The sequence below is a fragment of the Colletotrichum costaricense genome (genome assembly GCF_030867565.1).
Source record: "Colletotrichum costaricense strain IMI 309622 chromosome Unknown Scaffold_18.1, whole genome shotgun sequence".
NCBI classification, from domain to species: domain Eukaryota; kingdom Fungi; phylum Ascomycota; class Sordariomycetes; order Glomerellales; family Glomerellaceae; genus Colletotrichum; species Colletotrichum costaricense.
Genome location: NW_026848247.1, coordinates 216,127 through 236,216, shown reverse-complemented (window position 1 = coordinate 236,216; position 20,090 = coordinate 216,127). Strand labels below are relative to the sequence as shown.

Below are 20,090 nucleotides of genomic sequence, written 5' to 3'. Positions count from 1 at the left end.
TCGCTGGCGTGTGCGGCTTTGCTTGAGCGCGGCGGAGCCGCAGCTGGAGCGCCTCTCTCTATCGTCCAGTTTCTTTGAAAGGGGGTGGTGGGAAAAGGACGAAAAAGCACAGGGTGAAACCATGTCTGCCAACGGCGACAGTGCTCACGGCTTTGAGCTGCCGTCGGCATCGGCCTCGACGTTGATGACGGCAGCCGCTATCGCCAACTTTTCCCAAAACCACGGTCAACAACAGCACCTATCCGTACACCACAGCCACAGCAGAAGCAAGAGCAAGACCAGAAACAACGATAAGATAGCTTCGGTCCCGATCTCGGCGCCCGTCACTGCTGCCCCTCCTACCACTGCTGCCACAACCTCGACGGCCACCGCCGCCGCTGCCGCCCTACTCCCCGCGCGACGACCGCGGCACCAGATCACGCGCTCCATCACCGAGTTCTCGCCGCCGCTGAGGATGCATCGGCACCGGCACAGTCACCACCACCACCCGACGCAGCACGCGCTGCACCTGAACGCGCAGAGCCGGAAAGATAGGGACAGGCTTCTGCTCTTGGATGAGAGAGCGCCCGGCGCTGCTGGTGCTGGTGGATTGGGTGGGCGAAGCTCGTTCGACATGACGAGGTCGGAGTATGTGACGCCTAGCAGGAGTCCGGACTCAAGTCGGAGGACGAGCGCGCTTGTTGGGCCGATGATTGGGGGTGGAGAGAACCCGGCTGCTGTTACGCCGCCTTCGAGGAAGCTGAGGAAGGTGAATAATGAGGCTGCACTGGTGGAGGAGAAAGGTCGGACGGCGAATAGGGTTGCGTACGTTCTCTTCCGTGATTGTCTTTCTTTGAAGAAGCTTGGGACTGACATGTCGGTGTTTCTACGTATAGCGGCTTGAAGAACTCGCTCGTCGAGCTAAGCGGATTCTCAACAGCGACAACCCGACGACTAGACGAGACGTACTACTCGGTCCTCGAAAAGAAGAGCATGCTGCAAAACACAATCTCGGCGATCCGCGAGCTGACGGAGGCCTCGCGGCAGATGACGGGCGAGTTCGTCTCCGAGGCCGACGAGATGGCGCGGGACGTGGCGGGCCAGCTCGACACTTTCGGGCAGTTCGGCGAGCAGGAGTCGCGCATCAAGACGCTCCAGGGCCGCATCGAGTCCGGGCGGACGAGGATCGAGGGCTTGAGTGGTCGCGTCGACCTCGTAAGGCGGCGGATCGAGGGGTGGGAGAGGGCGGACCGGGAGTGGCAGGAGAAGACGCGCAAGAGGCTGCGGGCCGTGTGGATCGTCACGTCGGTGGTGTTTGCGGTGCTGATTCTGCTGTTTGTGGGCGCGCAGTACCTCGGCGGGCCGACGGATCCCGAGGGCGCTGCTGGGAGGGCGTTGAAGGGGCTTGAGAAAGGGGCGAATCGGAGCGTGGATGGGGCTGGGGGAGCGCTCAAGTTGTCGCCTTTGTGGGAGGATAGACGGGGGCGGGAGGAGGAAGAGGATCGGTTGAGGGTGTTTGACGAGCTTTGAGGAGCTTCGAAGGATCGACTTGTGATATACTGTGTTTGAAAAGGCATTTGGCATTGCGGTTACTGCATATTAATATGATACCCACACAACAAAGGCATTATTAGATTGTTTCATTACAATATAGCTTCTTTTTCGTTTGCAAGATTGTGACTCGTTTCGACTCTCAAAGCCATTCAGTTCGCAATTCTACCTAACTTACCCCTATTTCATTGCCAAAGCTTCTGCTCACCACTTTCATCGAGAGAGCTTCACGTGGGTCTGACTACCCACACCCGCGATCTTCGTGATATATAGAGGCTTTACCAGGGGGTTTATACCTCAAGCTTCATCATGGCAATAGTCGCAGATGTCCACAACCCACACCTTCTTCTCAACCTCGTGTGGCATCCTCAGGTACGATACGGCGATAATGCTCAGTCGGCATCAAGCCTTGTCGTATTGTCCAAGGGCCTTGCATTCAGGCGTATTCTAGGAAATCGGCCGGACTCTGTATATTACTAGGTTTCTATCTTGCTTGGGACTCTCTGCTCTATGTATCGTAGTGTACTGGCACTTGCCCCCACTTTGGAAGTCATCCGAGCTTGTCGGCATGAGATTATCACGTAGAATGAGATTAGACGCGTAGCGATGAAACACGACGAGAGAGCCATTGGGCCTATGGTCTTGCCTCTTTTGTTTGCAATCTCGGTGTAGATATTTGCTCGCGGTGCATTCTGATTCTTAATATCTCTTCTCGGTCTTAGCTAGACTACTGAATAGGGTTCTATGCCTTGACCTGTAGAAAGCACCGCGTAGAATATAGGTTTGATTTACCTCCTCGTATTACACCATCCTCTTTCGTCATGGCCATGGATATGGCCATGGATCACGCGCAGTTGGTTCCGCGCAGTGCTGGATACTGCCCACACTTATCGAACCATCCTAGTTCCCAATGATGGCTCGTCAGTTTTCCATTTGTGTTTCAAGGAGCTCTGACGTGGGGGAACGTTATTCTGCCATCGGGGCAATGGAATACCGAAAAGGCAGGAGCGAAGAGCGCTCGTAGCAAACTTCCGCCTTTAGCCACCTTCTCTAGCACAAAACTTGTATACCTAGCTATCACCGTGTTGTCTGGTGTGGCGTTGTACGATGTAGTCGAGACCGGTATCGAAGACGAAGAGAATCCCCTCATGAAGCAGAATCGAAGGGCATAGCTCTTTGTTTGACATGGGGGGCTGATGCCCTGTACTCAGACTAGTCCATTCTGTTTCCTGATTGAGGCAGGCTTCCCCTTGTTTTCATGGACATGCGATAGACCAGCCTTGGTAGATCCTTTTTGAAGCTCAATCATTGGTTTTTATCTCTACCTAATACTGGACATGTATACTGCCCCTGTATATTACGGTGAGAGATTGCGATGGCTTTGATACTGACTTGCTTAGGATCCAACTTCGCCAACGCCTTTTCTATAGCTTCAAGCTGCTATAGTATGATGTAAAGCAAGTACTATAATGATGTAGGAATAAAGAGTATGCGGCAGTCAGAGATCGTAGTGGGTAGGTGAATTAGCAAAGTAGGACTTAACGTCTGTAAGTTCTTGGACGTGATCGGAATGAGGTTCCCGGGAAGACCGCACGTTTGTGACTCCCAGACTTGACAAAAAAGGGGTAAACCTTCGGAGGAAATACAAGGCGGTGAAGAGGGTCAACGACCTCGTCGGGAAGGAGCCATACAGTCACTGAATATGGGTAGCTTTTGGCAAAATTATTTGCTTCACCTGTCACCATCGGATGAGGAGCCTCCTGGCGCAGTAGTTGCGACTGATCACTTGCAAGAACACACAAAGGGAGTCGACCCCCGGATGATTTTGTTTTTGTGAGGTCTGAGTTCGATTCTAGCTTGCACCGCTTTTTGTTCTTTTTCTTTTCACTCCAATGATTTTTTGACTTGATGTCTTACCACATTAGTTCTATATCAGCTTCCATACGGGCTTGAGATAATACTCGAGGCAGCTTTCTATTGATAATAACAGACGGATACACTCTTAGAATAGATTGTCCCCAACAGCTCTCTGGCAGATACGAAGCAATCAATATCGAATGAGACACACAGCCGACTGAGGAGCAGCTTTTGATACGTGATCATTTCCCCACGATCGATAAAGCAACTCGTCTTCTGAAATTGTGTGACAGGCTGACGTTTAATCGGACACATGGTCAGAGTTTACGTTAATCCATCACTTGCAAGAATATTGACGATGTAGCTTAGGGATTTGCCCCTCATAAATACTTTAGCCAGTATCGTATGCTCACAATTTCACAACGAGAGCTCGACCGCATTCTATCCCGAGAAATCTCCACATAGGCTGCTTAAGATGGTATGCGGTGGAGTTCGGCGACGATGTACCGGGTTTCTCGCTAAACCAGTGACCTACGTCCAACTCGAACATCCCTTGGTGTCACCCTTCTGCTCGCATCTGGCCCTCGATCGGCCTGACCTTTCTTCATACGTATCGGCGAGCTCTTGACTACACTGTACCACCCGCGTGCCCTGATGCTCCAAGCGAGTACGACATGAGACCTCTTACGACAATCGGAAACAGTCTCTATTGTCGTCATCAAACTCATGATTTTTTCCCCCCTTTCATCTCTGGAAATGGAAAACGCGTTCGACAAAAAGTCTACAGAGCTCACAAATTGGCAAAACAGTCATCAGTCATACAAACTATCAAATCGTGGGAAAACAGTCCTGCCGTGAACCAGGTCGGTAGTTGCGAAAAGACAGCAGAGCCGGCGATGTCCCGAAGCGATGTGACATCCCGTCCGCGGGCAGCCCTACGAGTACTCCGTACCAGGTACGCAATCGGGCATGCCGAGGTGCTTCCTTAAATGAGATATTATGCATGTTGTTTAGGGCCCTGGACGATCACCGAATGGGCGCCGGCTCCGAATCCCGACGGGGGCGCGGTGACCCACACCCCGTGCGTCTTACCTACAGCGTCCTTCAACTCCTGGGCTTCCGGCACCGTAGCCGGGTAGGCGCAAGGATTGGGTGGTGCGTGTGGGATCGGGGTCATTCCTGCCTCTGTCTCTCTCTTGATACTTCCCTATCTGGGCTGTTCTAGCCGTTCCGATTTCCTCGGAGCGCGACAGCGTATAACACGCAGGCTGATTTTGGACATTTGGCACTATCTTACTTACCTTACTTTTTGAACGTCGCACTAAAGGTAGATCGTCCGGGCGGGTGTCCGCAGGCCGCGGGTTCCAGAAGCCCGTCTAATGAATTCCATGCTTCCGTCGTATTACGGCGCCAAAAGAGTTTGGCGCGGTTGGGGGAACAGATTGGGAAACACAACTAACTCCCCCCATGTTTTGGCGAACCGAACCACGTTCTGGAGACTCTGAGCCTGAAATCAGCCTTGGAATGTTTGTTGATCAATGGGAAAAGCAATTGTTCTGTGATGTCTTTGCGAGAGTGGATACGGCGGGGATAGATGGGAACAAAGTCATCCAAAAAAAGGGCCGTAGAATCTCACGAAAGAATGAGGTGTGCTTCTGAGAGCGGATACGTCAGTGAGGAAGTGGGCGGCGCTAGACGTCGATTGCCCCATAAGGCGATTCGGTCTCGTCCGGAGCCAAGCACCCAAGGAAGAGCTGATGGCGACAATGATTGCGCGTCTACGGCCTTGGCTCTTTTGCACAGCTTCGCGGCTGATGACTGAGTTGTGAGTTGATAACATAATGTTTTTTTTTGGTGGGGTCAACCAAGGGAGTCTTTTTTTGCTCATGACTTGTTCGATTCGTTTCAACGAATGATGTGCTGCGATGTGCAACTTCTGCAAGTCATGCCCAGTCGCCTTCTGCAACCTGATGACTATACTCTGTACTTCTTACTTGCTTGCTCTGCGGGTCCGGCGCATTGCCTCTGTGAATCGTGAAAACGGTTTGAACAAGGAAATGGCAAGCGAAGCACGGCCAAGACTGGACGCGTTGTGTTGCCCAGAGTTGAGGTGTAGTCAACCAGGGAAGTTGAAGAAGCGGTTGTGGCTGAAGTGTGTGAGGCGTGTCGAGGAAACAGCGGCTGGGCAGCCTGGTCAAGAAGCTCAGTGGGCGTTGCGTCCGTGTCTAGCATCTCTACTAGTATTGTGTGGTGTCTCTTGTGTCTGGTCTCGGCACTCGGCTCCGCATCGCTGGGGTGGATGAGAAGTTGAGAAGGTACTTGCACAGCATGCAGGTGTGCTGCCCCACGACGTCATGCATCCCATGGCCAATTTTCGACAATATGGGGAGACAGGTCATAGTCACCGCCACGATTCTCGGCGCCATTCGGGTGTGTCTCGACGCTCGAGTCGTGAGTCTTTGAGGTTATAAGGTATTGCGGTTGGGGGGCTTGGCCTCCTGCGGTGTGGCTGGGCTGTTTGAGCCCTTGGAGAGAGAAACAATTGGGAACAATTCGATGGCACACAGCCAGGCGCAGCAGCAAGTCATCGTCAGCGTCAACGAAGAATACCGTCGGGGATTACGGGCAACCTACATGCAAAGTACACACATTAGTAGTCAGGTGGGCGGGGCCGGGCAGTTCCCTATCCATCCCGGACTTCCACCCAGCGCCAGCGGTGACTAAAGAGGCATGCGGGAGCGGAAAGGCTTGGCTTCTTCGTCCACCTCAAGTTGAGGTGCGAGGTGTTGCGCAGTGACAGCAACATGGAACGGATCCCTGCCCTGTCTGTGAGCTTCTTCTCTTCTTCGTTGGTTCTTATTCGCACCTCCAACTATTCTCGCGTCTCCAAACTTCGCTTCGCATCGCTGTCAGGCACCCGCAAGCCGCAACAGGAGGACCCTGAACTTTGGAGTCTGTCTGTCTGTCTGTCTGTCTGTTCACACAGAGTTTACACCAAGGTTGGGCGTACAAGTACTGCACTCAGTGTAGGTACTGGAAGAGAGGATTGGGGACTGTTGGTTTTTTTTGGGGTACTTCCGCGTGTTACGGAAGATGTTCCTTGCTTTTTTAGAAACGACCCCTGCCTCGTTTTATCTGCTTTTGTCAAGTTTTGCTGTGTTTTCTCACCCCGCCAAACGACGCTTGCGTGCCGTCTCTCCGTGCTAAGGATATCCAACGTCCGTCCCGGCCGGGCTTGAGCCTTTTTCGAGGCGACTCGCGACGTGAGAAAGAAATGAAAAAACATCCCGATCTATCCCCTCCCCCTCACCTCCCATCCGTCCATCCAGCCCAGCCCTCTTCGCCTCTCGCACAGCTGACCTGACGCACAGCACACACCTACGCGCTCCCCCTTCCAACGCCCAATCACATCTTTTGCTTAGCTTCACCGAGCTCTAAGCTCATTCTGTCTCGTCTCATCCAACCTCTTGGGCGCTACGTAACCTGCCGAGCTCCCATCATAAGTTATCTTGATGCCACCCAGCTTCTAGTTATTAATAAGAGCTAGCTAGGTCTCAACATCCGGGAGGGGGAGCATCTGAGGCAACACCAAGAAAAGGAGGGCTCTGGATTCCTTACGATTGATGATAGACACCAAAGACGGCGAGGGTAACGAGTGAGGAAAAAAGGTTAGGCGGTTTGGGAACCGGGACTAAAATAAGGCTCCAGCCGGGCTCCCCCCCACTTGCTTGAACCCAACCTACAGGGCCCCGCGACGAGCACCTGACAGCACTGACTTTTGGCCAAGGTACCTTCGCACTACCAAACCAAGTACCTCCTCCCTCCACCTCACCTCATTCACTGTTGCTGCCAGAGCTAGGTGCACTTCACCGCAGCACCATAGTGGGCAGCGCCTGTAACTACCCCGCCATACGCGCGTTACGTACAGCGACCCTACAGCCTACCGCCGCCTGCGCCCCCACTGCGATCTGGGCCCGCTCCCTGCCCGCCCTGCGACCACAACCTAACCATTGGGATCTGCCGCGCGCACTACACACTATTGAGACCCGGCTCGTGCCCAGCCCCCAAGTACCCAGTCACCCCCCAGTACCGCTGTACCGTCCGTAAATTGATTATTACGTCGCGGGTCCCCAGCTGTTGCTCTGACGCCAGTCAGCTTGTCCACCTTCTCTCGACCCTTACTTCCTTCCGCAAATTCGCAACCACCTTTCTCTCCTCTCTCCCACGATCTTGGCACCGAAGAAAAACGAGGGCATTCTGAGAGACTTTTGTCAGCCCACGAGAACGGTTCAAACAACTCGAAAGAAAAGAGAAACGACGCTGATGGCTTCGACATCCCAAGAACAACCGCAGAATGGCGCTGCTGTAGACCCAGCCCAAGCCCCGGTCACCAGGGAGCTTCCCCTTCGTTCAAAGAGCAACATGTCTATTCCCCCGCCGGGCCAGTCCCTGACAGGAAAGCAAGAGCATTGTAAGCCGCCCGTCATTTTCGACATGATCCAAGAAAGAGGAGAAGGTGCTAACATTCCACCCCGCCAGACCTCAAGCGCGAGCTCGTTTCTGAGCAAGTCAAGTACGAAATCTCGGAGCTCAACTCCCCCACGGCTCTCAAGCGATTTGGCGCCCCCTTCAAATCCGACGTTGGAGAGGTATCCCCCCTCGACTCGGAGCTCCCCATCCTCCGCTACATCTTTGTACACCATGTTCGCGATTTCCCTTTCCTCGACAAGGCCAGAGAGAAGGAGTTTTGGCAAGACAAGCTCCAAGTAGTAAGTGCAAAAGACAAGAGGCTTCCCCCGCGCCATTACAAACCGCCCTCGCTTCCTCCGGACTAGCTCCGCTGACTCGTTCCACCACCCCCAACTACAGTTCCTAGAATCTTTTGCGACGAAGAATATTTCATCCTCCGAAGACAGACTCGAAGAGACCAAGCGGCGCAAGCTGGCTATCAAATGTCAAAAGCTCGTTGAGCTGATGATGGTGTCTGGTTGCAAGACTTCGTCCGGCTTTGAGGAGAGGATACGCTTTTCCGAGATCGAGGTCGTCGACAGCAATGCCATTGACACGGGCGTCATGCATGCCTTGCCGGAAGGCAACTACATCAATGGCTGGGATGTGAACATCGCTGCCGTTCGAATCACGTCGGAGAGGAAGACTATTAGATCTCACAATCATGCCGTAAGCTGGCTCTCCCGAGTTGTCATTGCTGGGCGAGCAATGCAGAAGCTAACTCCGATTTCAGGAGTTCATTATGCGCATTCACCGAAAGGGCGAGCTCGAGTTCTTCATCGGTAGAAGATATAGCGATTTCGCCAGGTTACATAAGAGACTACGCCTCGAATTGCCGGGCAAGGTTCTGCCCACTCTGCCGAAGAAGAACAAGTCGGATACGACGACTACGGGTCTGTTCTCTTCTCTGACGGGAGGTGGAAGTCCGGATTCTTCGGCCTCCTCGGTGTCATCTGTTTCGACCATGATGACTGGTCTTACTCCTCACGAAAAGGACACCCACTCCAAGTTGTCGGTGCTAGGTGAGTATTTCTCATCCCCGTACGGTGCTGTGGATGCTAATCAGTGTAGGACACAAACGTGCTAGCTCTACTACTTCAGGTCGCAACTCGCCTCGAGTGTCAACAGACAGCAGGCCCAAGAGCCCCCTGCCATTCCTCGGAGGAAAGAAGAACGAACAAGTGACGCTGTGGCGTGAAAGCCAGCGTGTCTCTCTCAGAGCTTTCGTTCGCACACTGCTCTCGAACCCCCAGATTGCGCAAACAAAGGCTATGGAGGAATTCCTCACCAGGGACCAGATCACGCCGACGGATGCCGATATCGACGATATTGAACGGAGAAAGGCAGTCGATGCGATGCGTGTGGAAGAGCAAAAGAAGTTTTACGAGGTGGCAAGGAAACGCGCTGCCGAGCTCGACATCTACATGGAGGAGTGCGTAATCCTGCACTCTGTACTCCCCACTACCAAGTACTAACAGCGTTTAGATTCCGTCAAGAGATTGTCGAGCGCAACGGTCTTACGTCACTGTTCAAAGAGATCAAGGAGAAGGAGACCATCCAGGATCTGAGCATTCAGTACCGGAAGTTCGCCGAGTGGCTCCGGATAGAGGTCGCAGCTACGATTTACCACCTGTTCCTTGCAGAAGACAATTCTCCCGAGCTTTTCGCTCAAGCCAAGAGGATCCACTCGCTCATTCCTTACACCGTCATCAAGAACGTTATCAGAATTGCGAACCCGGCTGCTGTCATGTCCGGTGTCTTGGACGTGTTCCTGGCGCAACCTTTCGGCACCCGATCTCTTCTTCAGCGCATCTTCTCATTGACCCTCAATGACGGCATCAAGAGCTTCCAAAAGTCTATCGACACGCTCGGCGCTAAGATCGGCGATGCGGCCTTTACTGGCAAGCTGAAGATGTATACCGAAGCCGAGGAGCACATCAAACTCGCAATTAGGGAAGAAGCGACTGCTGAAGACATTGACTTGATTGTCGTGATCCTCCGCTCGGATTACCTTGAGCCTGGTCTCACCTCGGAACAGATTGGCCGACTCTACAACGCCTACGTCGCTTTCAACAACGCTGTTGAGAACATTGACGAGGAGTTGAAGCAGGGTGCTCAGCTGTTCTCGTACCTCAAGCAGTACCTGAAGCTTTGCACAAGACAGCATGACAAGGCCATGATGTTGCAGTTGGTGGAGCAGCCGGTCACACTTCAGCTTTTCAGAGATCTCTTCAGCATCTTCTACGAACCCCTTGTTCGGGTCTACAAGTCGGCAAACGTTTACAGCAGTGTCACGGACTTTGCTGTGTTCATTGACGACATGATTCAGGTAGGCAGTCTCGTGAAAAACTACTGTAACAGCACTAACATGCAATGTAGGTTGTTGAGAAATGCCAAGAGCAGGACGCATCGGCGGACCCGAACCAGACCGTCCAGGCCTTCATTGATCTCTGCCAGAGACATGAGCACAACTTCTACAAGTTTGTGCACGAGGTCCACACACACGACAACGGTTTGTTTGACCAGCTGATGGGCTGGATTGAGGACATTTTGGAGTTCTTGAGGAAGGGTCCCAAAAACGGCACCTTGAATGTCAATGCGCTCTTCGAGGGAGGTGTTAGCTCCGGTGCCATCGATAAGGCCAAGGTCATCGATGAGGTTAACCAACTCATTGCATGGCAAGAAGCCAGGAAGAAGTGGCATCACGACAAGACGAGACAAAAGATGGCGGCCGAAGGAAACGGAGGTCCCGATTTGGTACCCACTGGTTTCTCTTCTTCCGACTTTGGCCTCGACCAGATGGACTTGGAGGACATGGCGTATGACGACGAGGACGGGGATGAGGAAGACGAGGCGGAGGAGGAGGATGAGCTCGACCCTATCGAGGCCGAGCGCCGCCGCCGGGCCAAGAGACGCGATAGACTCCGTCGGAGCGCCGGCGAGCCGGCCAAGCCGCCCGTGTCCGAGGTTCACAAGCTCAAGGATAATTTCCTTGTCATGTTGCGCGAGGTTCTTGCTCAGTAAGCTTTTGAGAAAGCATGATATCCCCTGGCTCGTAACTTGGGTTCACATACATGGGTGGTTGGGTCGGCTGGGACAGGTTTCATGGGTTTGGCACATTTGAGGGCATCAAGCCGCATAAACCCTGGCGTTTAATGGTTTTTCGCGTCTACAATACCTGAATTACTTTGAATCAGTTGACGAGATTTATACATTTCATTGAGTTTTGTGACATTATTCTTCGATTTTCCCAAGGTTTGCCAGAACTCTGCGTTTCTTTCTCTGCGATTCGTTCGATACTTGGGAGAGGCGAGACTAGAGTTGATGGTACTTCAGCATATGCGGGAGCAATAACGTCAGTACATATAACTTCATTTAGCTAGCATTCTCGAGGGAAATCATGTACTCAAACAAGGAGGACTATAGTATGTTCTATAACGACCGAAAGCCGATTCATGTGACGGTGCCAATCTCGATGGGAGTACACCCTCATCACAGAAAAGGGGTTTTCAAACGGAAAGAAGGTGGACTGAGAATGAGAAATCATCTTCTCCATAGTTGCTATCTACTTACTACCAGTAAACCATAACAGAAGGGCGTGCGAGCGGGGGGTATCCTCAATTCCAGACTCCATCATAGCCCATCTTCGTCCAACCTTGGGAGAATGGATCACTAGCCCACCTCACGGGTTAGATAGCTCTCCATACCCGAGTCTCCATCCGAAGCCTCTCTCCCTTCCCTCCTAGACCGCCTTAATCCAGACAATAACGAAACACCAAACGCACTCCAAAGCAAGGGGGGACGTTGTCCGAGAAAAGCGGAGAGACACCCTCAATGCTTCGAATACAAATCCATCATGCCAGCCTTGAAGTCCGCAATCTGCTCTCTCTGCGTCCTCGCCCGCGCCTCCAGATTCGCAACCCGTTCCTGCAACTCCGCAATCTTCTCGTCCTTGGCCTTGAGCGCCGTCCGCACCGTGTCCCGGCCCCGCGCCAGCCCCTTGGCCTTCATCGCGAACCGGCCCAGCACGGCTCTGACGGCGGCGACGTCCACGCCGTTTTGACCCTGGTAGAGCAGGGCCATGACTTCCTCTGTTGGATCGAGCTGCTCTTCTTGTGGGGTCGAGGTTGGCGGCGAGGAGGAAGGGGGCATAGTTCCCGCTCCTGCTGTTGAGCGTCCGAGTGTCGCTGACGAGGTGCTCGTCGAAAAGGAGACATTGCCTGGGGAGATCTCCCCGACGACGTCCTCGCCGACCTTGCGGCGTTTCGCGTCGGGGAAGAGGGTTCGGCTGACTGTCTGCGGCGTAGGCAGCGCACCGCCATGCACCGTACGCTGCGCAGCGGGCGTGGAAGGCGCACCGCCGCCACCACCACCACCAACACCACCATCCTCGATGCGAAGCTTCTTGGCGCTGCGTTCCATGGCCTCGGTCATGGCCCTCTCCTCGTCCGAGGAGACGTCGTCGTCAAGACCGTAGTCGTCGGTCCCGGCTCCTCCTCGCCCCTGCCCCTGTGCTTCTTCTCCGTCGTCGTCGTCAGAGTCAAAGTCGAAGAGGACTCTCTTCCTCTTTCTCTGCGCGGGTGTCGCGTGGAGCTCGGCTTCTTCGTCCGTGACCATGAGATCGTTTGGCTCTTCTTCCGCGGGTACCTGGACGGGTCTGTTCTTGAAGTAGGTATCCATGAACTTTTGCTTGGCGGCGCTTCTCTGCGCCGTAGGCGACGACGGCGGTTCCATCGTTGCCGTTGAAGAAGCCGCCGCCGCCGCTCTCATCGCAGAGGGTTTGATAGTGGAAGCCGTACCCGGCGTGAAACTACCTGGAGTCTGGCTAGTCGCCCGACGAGGCGTTGCAGCAGCAGCAGCAGCAGCAGCACCATCCTGCGGCATGGGCGGCAACGTCATGGTCGCCCCCTCGGCCCTGTTCTCCGCGTCCTCGGCCCATAGAAAGAAGTTGCAGCCGCCGCGCCGCTTCTCGCACGTGTAGAACCACCGACCCTTGTTGGCCGTGTTCTTGCTGACTTGTAGGAATTTGGCCGTGTTTCGCGGCTGGCAGTTGCAGTACCAGTTTCCTTCGAGGAAGAGCCCGTCGAGACGCTTCTTTTGCGAAGGAGGGGGCGAGGGGGAATATGTCCTGCCGCCGCCGCGATTGGGTGTATAGGGAGTCGTCGTTCTGCTGCTGCCGCCGCCGCTATTATACATTAGCCGTCGGCCGCCGCCGCGGCGCGGGGTCCGGTAGCTCATTTTCCTCGTAGCTGTGAAGTAACTGCTGATATCGCGGGTTCCGGTATCGATGATGGGGGTGGTAGCGGTAGCGATGGCCGTAGACGTAGCCCGCTTCCTGGATTTCGGTTGAGTTTTGCTTTCGACGGCGTGGCCGACTTTAAGGTGTGGATGCGTCCACGGGAGGCGGCGGACCATGTGCGTTGTCCGGAGGGGGGGAGAAAGAACGTTGGTCCGCGGTTGTCGGGGAAGCTTTGGTTTCAAGGGCGGTAGGTGCGGGAGGGTGATGTCATACTTTGGACATTGAACCCTTTTTTTGTTTACTTTGTCTCTGATCCTGATTAAAAACTTTCAAAGTCGAATCCAGGTGTGGTGTTGTTGTGTATGGTTTTCCAGCTCACAACGGCTGAAGCGTTCGGAGTCTCGAGTTGCAGGTAATCGATATTTCGTATATCTCGAGGGGGGTTGAGGTTTGGTTTGGGAAACTGCCCCGCGGCTGAAGCTCCGATATTGAGGGGCTGGAAAGCCAACAGAGCAGGGGTGGATATTGGGGGCCATTGTCTGGGGCCTCCGGGGGTGGTGGATAGGATAGAAGCTTCCCCAGCCCTACGAATACTCTGAAATCCCTGTCCGCAAGATAGGTCTAGGAACTTGAGTCTGGTGACACCTCTGGTGATTTAGCATTTCGAATCAGATGCAGCGATATTAATCTTGACTACATTGACTGCGCGCCGCCAGCCAAACGCCCGAAGTCAAGGCCCCCAACCCTCTAACAACCAGCCAACCTCAAACTTATTATTGAGAAAGACTCACAGCACTACCCAAGATGATCAGGAATTAAAAAAAATAGCACGCACTTATATCTGTACTCACTGCTAGCCCACGGATGAGGAGTTCTTTAAGGACCGTCCCGCGCGGCTGGGATCCTCAAACCCCAGTTTCTAGATAGTGATCTTGCCGCCGTGCTCCACTATTGCACATTAGCCTGGAGATCCCGCGCGGGACCACCTCCGGCAATCTTCAAATGTCCGCTGTCCAAATTCGTCCGTCTTGTAGACTCTTTTATCATATGCGACAAAGCTCCTTCATAGCTGCTTGATCCGCTCCTCTAATGAAGAAATATGGCATTGGAAAAGCATATTGTAAGCATTCGTAAGCGTTAGGTGAGGTGGATAGTATTTATAAGCTAAGTGCTACTGTATTGACACTGGCTTAGAAGGGCACTTACACGACTTTGGCCATGATCGTGAGAAGCTCGCATACAAGTATCATTCGCCTTTCGGACAAGACTCAAGCTGAACGATTCCATGAATGATTCATTCCATCGACTGACACTACAGCCGTGTGTTTTGAAAACCTTCCCCTTTTCTGATAGAACTTCAACACCTACAACACCGAAGCCCGGACGAAAATCCAGCAACAGTCAACTCTTACATCATGTCAACCCTCCGAACAGTCCACACAATCTTCACCGCCCCCGAGCAACCCGAAGGCGCAGGCGCCCGCGTCCGCCGTTCCATCGGAAGCAACCACCTCCGCGCCTTTTCGCCCTTCCTCATGCTCGACCACCTGGACGGCGCCACCGGCGAAGGCTTCCCGGACCACCCCCACCGGGGCCAGGAGACCGTCTCCTACATCCTCAAGGGATCCGTCGAGCACGAGGACTTTGCGGGCCACAAGGGGATCTTGCACGCCGGCGACCTGCAGTTCATGACGGCCGGCAGGGGGATCATGCACTCCGAGCAGCCGATCCCGTCCGAGGACGGGAGTAGTGGAGCGGGATTGCAGTTGTGGGTGGATTTGCCGCGGCACTTGAAGATGTGCGAGCCGCGGTACCGTGATCTCAAGGCTGCGGAAATCCCGCTCGCGAAACTAGACGACGGGAGGGTTTCTGTGAAAGTCATCTCGGGCGTATCTGGAGGTGTCGATAGCGTGAGGGACCTAACATATACGCCGATATGGTACCTTGATATTCAAATCCAACCGGGCGGCGAGATAGCCCAGCAAGTCCCTAAGGGCTGGAACGCGATGGCGTACGTCGTCGAAGGATCTGCGCAGATCAGCTCCTCCACCGAGGACGACCGGATGGAGGCACAGCAGTTCCAAGCTGTCGTGTTTGGGTTGGAGGGAGACGCGGTGCAGATGCGAGTTCCGGACACGGCGACTGTTGGCGCGCGGATTCTTCTGATTGCGGGTGAACCCCTGGACCAGCCTGTTGTGCAGCATGGTCCGTTTGTGGTGACCAGCAGCCAAGAGTCCCGGCAAGCGCTCGAGGACTTTTATTTCCACAAGAATGGGTTCGAGAGGGCGGCGGGGTGGGAAAGCCGGTCCTCGAAAAGGCTGGCGAGGTCGTAGATGGATAGGAGTACGGGTCACAAGCTTTGAGATAATACAGAACTGGTTTGAACTTGCCTGTTGAGCTCGCTCCCTGATCACTCCTTGCCTTGCGGAGTTATAAAGCAATGGCACAAGGAATTCACGTTGTAGAGAAAGTCGGCACCAGAGAAGATCGGGTAATTGGGACTTCCATCTCGACCTATAGTCGCGCGGAACCGTGGGCAAGAGAACCACCACTAGCACGACCATCTGACAATATCGTACCGACTTACAACATTGCTGAAAAGGAACAGTACGCAATCTCAAGCCAGGAGAAGCGTGTAAGTCCAACGAATCGTGAAAACCCAGCAGCCGAAGACATCACGCGCACTCAAACACTTGGTCTTCCCTTCACCTGTCCCAACGAGAATATGTTCATGAGTTGTAGTATTGACGTCTGGAATATACTCGAGCAAGTCTTCAAGACCTAGCTCTCGAGAGGCATGAGCATACATGAAGAGAGAGAACAAGAAAAGAAGCCCTGCCAGCACAGCTACACAAACCCACCAAAGACCTGTCCACCATATATAGTAGCATTCTCGCCACTGTAAGAAAAATCGTCGCCTGCCAAATCCAAGCCTTTCCTTCCCATGATTACCTAACGACGCCACTGGACCGCTCGCTATGCTTCATTGTAGGCGGCCAAGCCAGAGAGAACAACTGATCAAGAGTTTTTTTTTCCCTGTCTTGGCTCCATTTCGTTACATCTCTGGCCGGTATAGAGCAAGAGGAAAACGCGGGTATATGTAAGCCACCAAAGAAAAAACCAGCATCACAAAGGGAAAAAAACAGCGATTTCGGACCGCTCCCCATTCCATGACCTGAGCCCTCACCGTCCCGGTCATACGAAATCTCTCACACGTCGTAGAAGTAGTCTTCGTCGAGGCCGTCCCTGCTAGGTATCACTCCGGCGCCTGGTGGCGGCCCGGTATACGCAGCCTCGATTCTCACATTGAGAAGCCTAATCTTGAGCCCAAAGTCGCTCACGAGGTTCACAAGCTTGTTCGTCTCGGCTGTGATGGGGGCTTGGTTGAGCAGCATCAACAGACCGTCAAGCCACTCCGACGCCAGGCTGTGCGAGACCGGGTTGAGAGTCAGGATAGCCTGCTCCTTGGCATCGCCGCCGTTGGCAGCTTCCGCGGGATTGGCGTAGCTGAAGATGGTGATCTTGGTTGTCGATTTGACTGTCACGTTGTTCTTGAGCGTCGAACTACTAGTCGCGCTGCGGCTTTCCTCATTGGAGGCTGACACATTGGACACGACTGAGCTGATGGTGCTGAGATCGACCTTTTCCGTCAAAATGTCAAGGCCCGGATCCTGTGCTGTTTGTGCCTCGAAGTCGGCGTAGTGTAGGTACCGGCGATTGTGTGAGAGCTTAGCGAACCGCCAAGGGCGCGGCGTATACAAACGGCGCTTGAGGTTCTCGTCTCTAGGGTTGGTGTCTCGCCGCGGTAGCGGCTTGGAGAACCAAGATCCCTGGAGCAGACATCGGATCCGCTGCTCCTTCACAAACTGAAGTGCCTCTTGCCTCAACTCCTCACGGACTTGATACAAATGCTGACCCCACTGATCCTCAAACGACAGTTCCAAAAGCTCCATTTGAAGCTCTCGTAGTCTGGTGCAGTCGTACTCAAGCAGCTCCTCCTCGACCTCCAACACGTCCTTGGTCCGGCTTGCCTGGCCGACAACTTGCTCGATGAGAATTCGGACCAGCTCTGCCACCTTTTCGAAATCCAGGTGCTCCGCAGCGGTGGACTTCCATACGCGGAAGAAAGCTTGCAGGCCGGCCGTGTGGAGTCGCGACCACTGGAGGAGGAGCGGACGGAATAGCTTTTCGTTGTTTTTAATACCGTCCAAGCCTTGGTAACCCTTAATGTCCTCAACGTCCGACTTCTCCACCTCGAAATGGTCGTATAGGATCATCGTTACCGCGAGACTTGCCCTAGCGACCGGGCACCTTTCGTTCCTTGCTTTTGTGGATTGTTCCAGAAGCATCTTCTGGAAGCTGTCCTCGTTCTTGCGCACGTAGTCTGTCAGGTCCATCATGCCCAAGAAACCAGGGACCTCAAACTCCTGTGTAGGACTCTCGGTTTCGAAGCCCAGTCTCCTCCATTTCTCAGGGTTGTGACGCCGGCTTCCCTTCTTCCCAAGCTCATTGACCTCGTCCAACCGGTGAATGCCATTGACTTGCTTCTCTGGGTTGCTGGCAAGGTGAAGTCCCTTCAGTCCCCGCCTGTGCTCGGGCCGCTCAAGGTCAACCCTCACCTCCCGCCACTTTCTCAGGAGAACCTTAGTCAAGGACTGGAACTCAAGCAGAGGATGCGCAAGATCCTGTAGTGACGAGCTCTGCATCAGGTTGTACACTGCCTTGATAAGACCGAGATCCTGCAAGCGCTTGATGAATTTTGACCACTCTTCCATCGCAGGGTTGTTCGCCTTCGTGATGTTGGTGTCGCTGGATACAGCGTCGCGGATCATGGCATTGATGAGCATGAGGGCATTGGCGCACAGCGCGTGGTCGGCGGACTGGAGCTGGGCGATAACGAGCTCAAAGAACTGCGGGTAGACTGCGACGGCGGGCTTCAGGGCTCTGAAACCAAAAGATCCCGGCGTGCGAGGGGTCGTCGGGCGAGAAGACTGTGTGTGGCCGACGAGGGCGACCAGGATCGACATAGCACCGCGCAAAATGTTGACAAGAGGGTTCGTAACGATCAATTCGACAATACGCTCCACGAGATCCCCTGACGACGATCCCTCAAATATCTCCCAGCCCATGTCTACTTCCAGTAGGCGCGTCAAACTCTGCAACGAGTACGCCAACGTGTTTCCTCCCGCACTCATAATCAGGCGTCGTAGAATGACCAGGCCTCCCGAGGATATGAAAACGTCGGCAAAGGCAGGGTCGTTTATAGAAGACTGCAGCTTGAAGACGGCCATTTTCCTGGCGGCGTCCTCGTCGCTCGCGAGGCGCGACAGAAGCGCGGGAATATCGGCCTGATCCATGGTAGCGGCGTCGAGAAGGTATGTACAGGTTCGGAGCGGGAAGGAAGAGCGTCGGTGCTGTGACCGATTGTCGAACAGAAGGTCGTCAGCAGTTGGAGTACAGAGTCGCGTCCGTCGTAGTCATGGCCCACGGCTGTGAGAGAGAGAAAGCGCTCGGGTCGGGTTATATAAGGCAAAGGGTATCGGACGGAAGATCTCGAGGATTGGCGGAAGAGGGTCCGTGTCAAGCAAGATGGAACACGGGCAGAAGCTTCTCTGTAGATCCCTCGCAAATGTGGACGGAGGGAATGGCGTCGATCGTGGGTATAAAAAAAGAATTTTAGGATGCTCCGTCGACAAGGGGGAAATAGTGTACACAGAAGGGTCAAGGAAGGATTGTGAGGGTGGTGTAATTATTCGTACACTAAAAAAGGGGAGAGAAGGAGACGGGACGGGAGAGAAGAGTGTGCGTCGAGGGCTGTCGAAGCAACAGACCAGTTGTGTTGACTTTGGTCCGCGTTAGATGCGCACGGGCGGGAAGTTTGCGCATGTCCTGCAGGAGGTGGGAAAGCACAGATGCAGCGACAACGGGGAGGATCCCAGCAAGCCTCCAACTGATTTGGGGCCGTTTTGGGGTTCACTTTCACCACAGTCAGCCGGTGTTGCACCAATGGTGCTGCACGGCTTGGTCTTCTTTGCTCCACCTCTCTTCTCGGGGATGTTTTAGTGGATTTTGGGGGGGGGGGGGGGGTTTGCTTGGCTTCAAGTCCGAGAGTGACTGGGACGGCGGGACTGCGGCGACTGGTCGGCAAGTGAGATAGCGTCCAACGACTGGTTTCACCATGTCTTCCCACCGGAGACCGTGAATATTTTCATCATCTCTCGGAAGGAACCTTATTGAGATTGTTCAGCGACGCGCGGGTTTGTTGATTTTCCATCTAAGTGTGGTCTCGTGACCTGAGGTTAGACTGTACACCTCGGAATTTTGACTTCTGTCGACAAGTCATCATCATCGGATGAGTGAACCTTTAGTTACGGTGGGCAGAACATCATTTAGTCTAGCAGACGCACAAACGAATCTGAAAGCCGGTCCATAGCATTAGACCAAAATGATGATCCCTCTGTTGGCGTCTTTCAACTAGTAGTCCGATATCATTGGGTTGAGGAGAACCCAGTGTTTCAGATGAGGAGCTCAAGAAGCAACTTATCGAAGCCAGCATTGCAATGAGGTCGAGCAAGGCGTTTTGATTGGTATCAAGCCTCTATGGCCTGTTTAGATGAGGGGAACATTGAATTGTGCCAGAACCGAGGATCATTGTCTGGACCTGGAATGAGAAAAAGCCGTTGTAAGGCTGACCTGGGAATGTTTGGATTCTATCGTAAAACAACGAGAAACCACACAATTCGCCCAAAACGTTCTAGACCATCGGCTGGCAACGCCGGTACGTACTCTGTTTATTCCAGTCCCTGAACACAATCAGCGGGGTTCCATAAGCAAGAACTGCCTAGAACCCACCACTGCTCGAGCCACACGTTTCTAGCCACAGGCCGAGCTCCAGCCTCAACATTACTAATCGTCGTGGCGCGCGAGGCTGCTAGAAATTCCAACCTCTGGCCCG

At 53.8% G+C, this 20,090-nt stretch overlaps 5 protein-coding genes across 5 annotated transcripts; 3 read left to right on the top strand and 2 right to left on the bottom strand.

The window, feature by feature from the left end:
• Positions 1 to 121: 121 nt before the first annotated feature.
• Positions 122 to 1,509, top strand: CCOS01_13624 (uncharacterized protein; the record flags this gene model as incomplete). The annotated part of the gene is made up of 2 exons (XM_060461770.1): positions 122 to 804; positions 876 to 1,509. 2 exons carry the CDS (start codon positions 122 to 124, stop codon positions 1,507 to 1,509), a joined length of 1,317 nt encoding a protein of 438 aa, XP_060307490.1.
• Positions 1,510 to 7,545: 6,036 nt separating this feature from the next.
• On the top strand, positions 7,546 to 10,920 carry CCOS01_13623 (PX domain-containing protein; the record flags this gene model as incomplete). The annotated part of the gene is made up of 7 exons (XM_060461769.1): positions 7,546 to 7,858; positions 7,927 to 8,156; positions 8,257 to 8,565; positions 8,630 to 8,918; positions 8,968 to 9,328; positions 9,382 to 10,225; positions 10,276 to 10,920. Coding segments are annotated over 7 exons (2,991 nt in total), but the record flags the coding sequence as incomplete, so codon positions are not given.
• An 807-nt stretch (positions 10,921 to 11,727) lies between these two features.
• CCOS01_13622 (uncharacterized protein) lies at positions 11,728 to 13,311 on the bottom strand (the record flags this gene model as incomplete). Its single annotated transcript, XM_060461768.1, has 1 exon — positions 11,728 to 13,311. One exon carries the CDS (start codon positions 13,309 to 13,311, stop codon positions 11,728 to 11,730), a length of 1,584 nt encoding a protein of 527 aa, XP_060307488.1.
• Positions 13,312 to 14,550: 1,239 nt separating this feature from the next.
• Positions 14,551 to 15,468, top strand: CCOS01_13621 (pirin; the record flags this gene model as incomplete). Its single annotated transcript, XM_060461767.1, has 1 exon — positions 14,551 to 15,468. The coding sequence occupies one exon, from the start codon at positions 14,551 to 14,553 to the stop codon at positions 15,466 to 15,468; it is 918 nt and encodes a 305-aa protein (XP_060307487.1).
• An 876-nt stretch (positions 15,469 to 16,344) lies between these two features.
• Positions 16,345 to 18,492, bottom strand: CCOS01_13620 (ELMO/CED-12 family protein; the record flags this gene model as incomplete). The annotated part of the gene is made up of 1 exon (XM_060461766.1): positions 16,345 to 18,492. One exon carries the CDS (start codon positions 18,490 to 18,492, stop codon positions 16,345 to 16,347), a length of 2,148 nt encoding a protein of 715 aa, XP_060307486.1.
• Between the last annotated feature and the right edge of the window lie 1,598 nt (positions 18,493 to 20,090).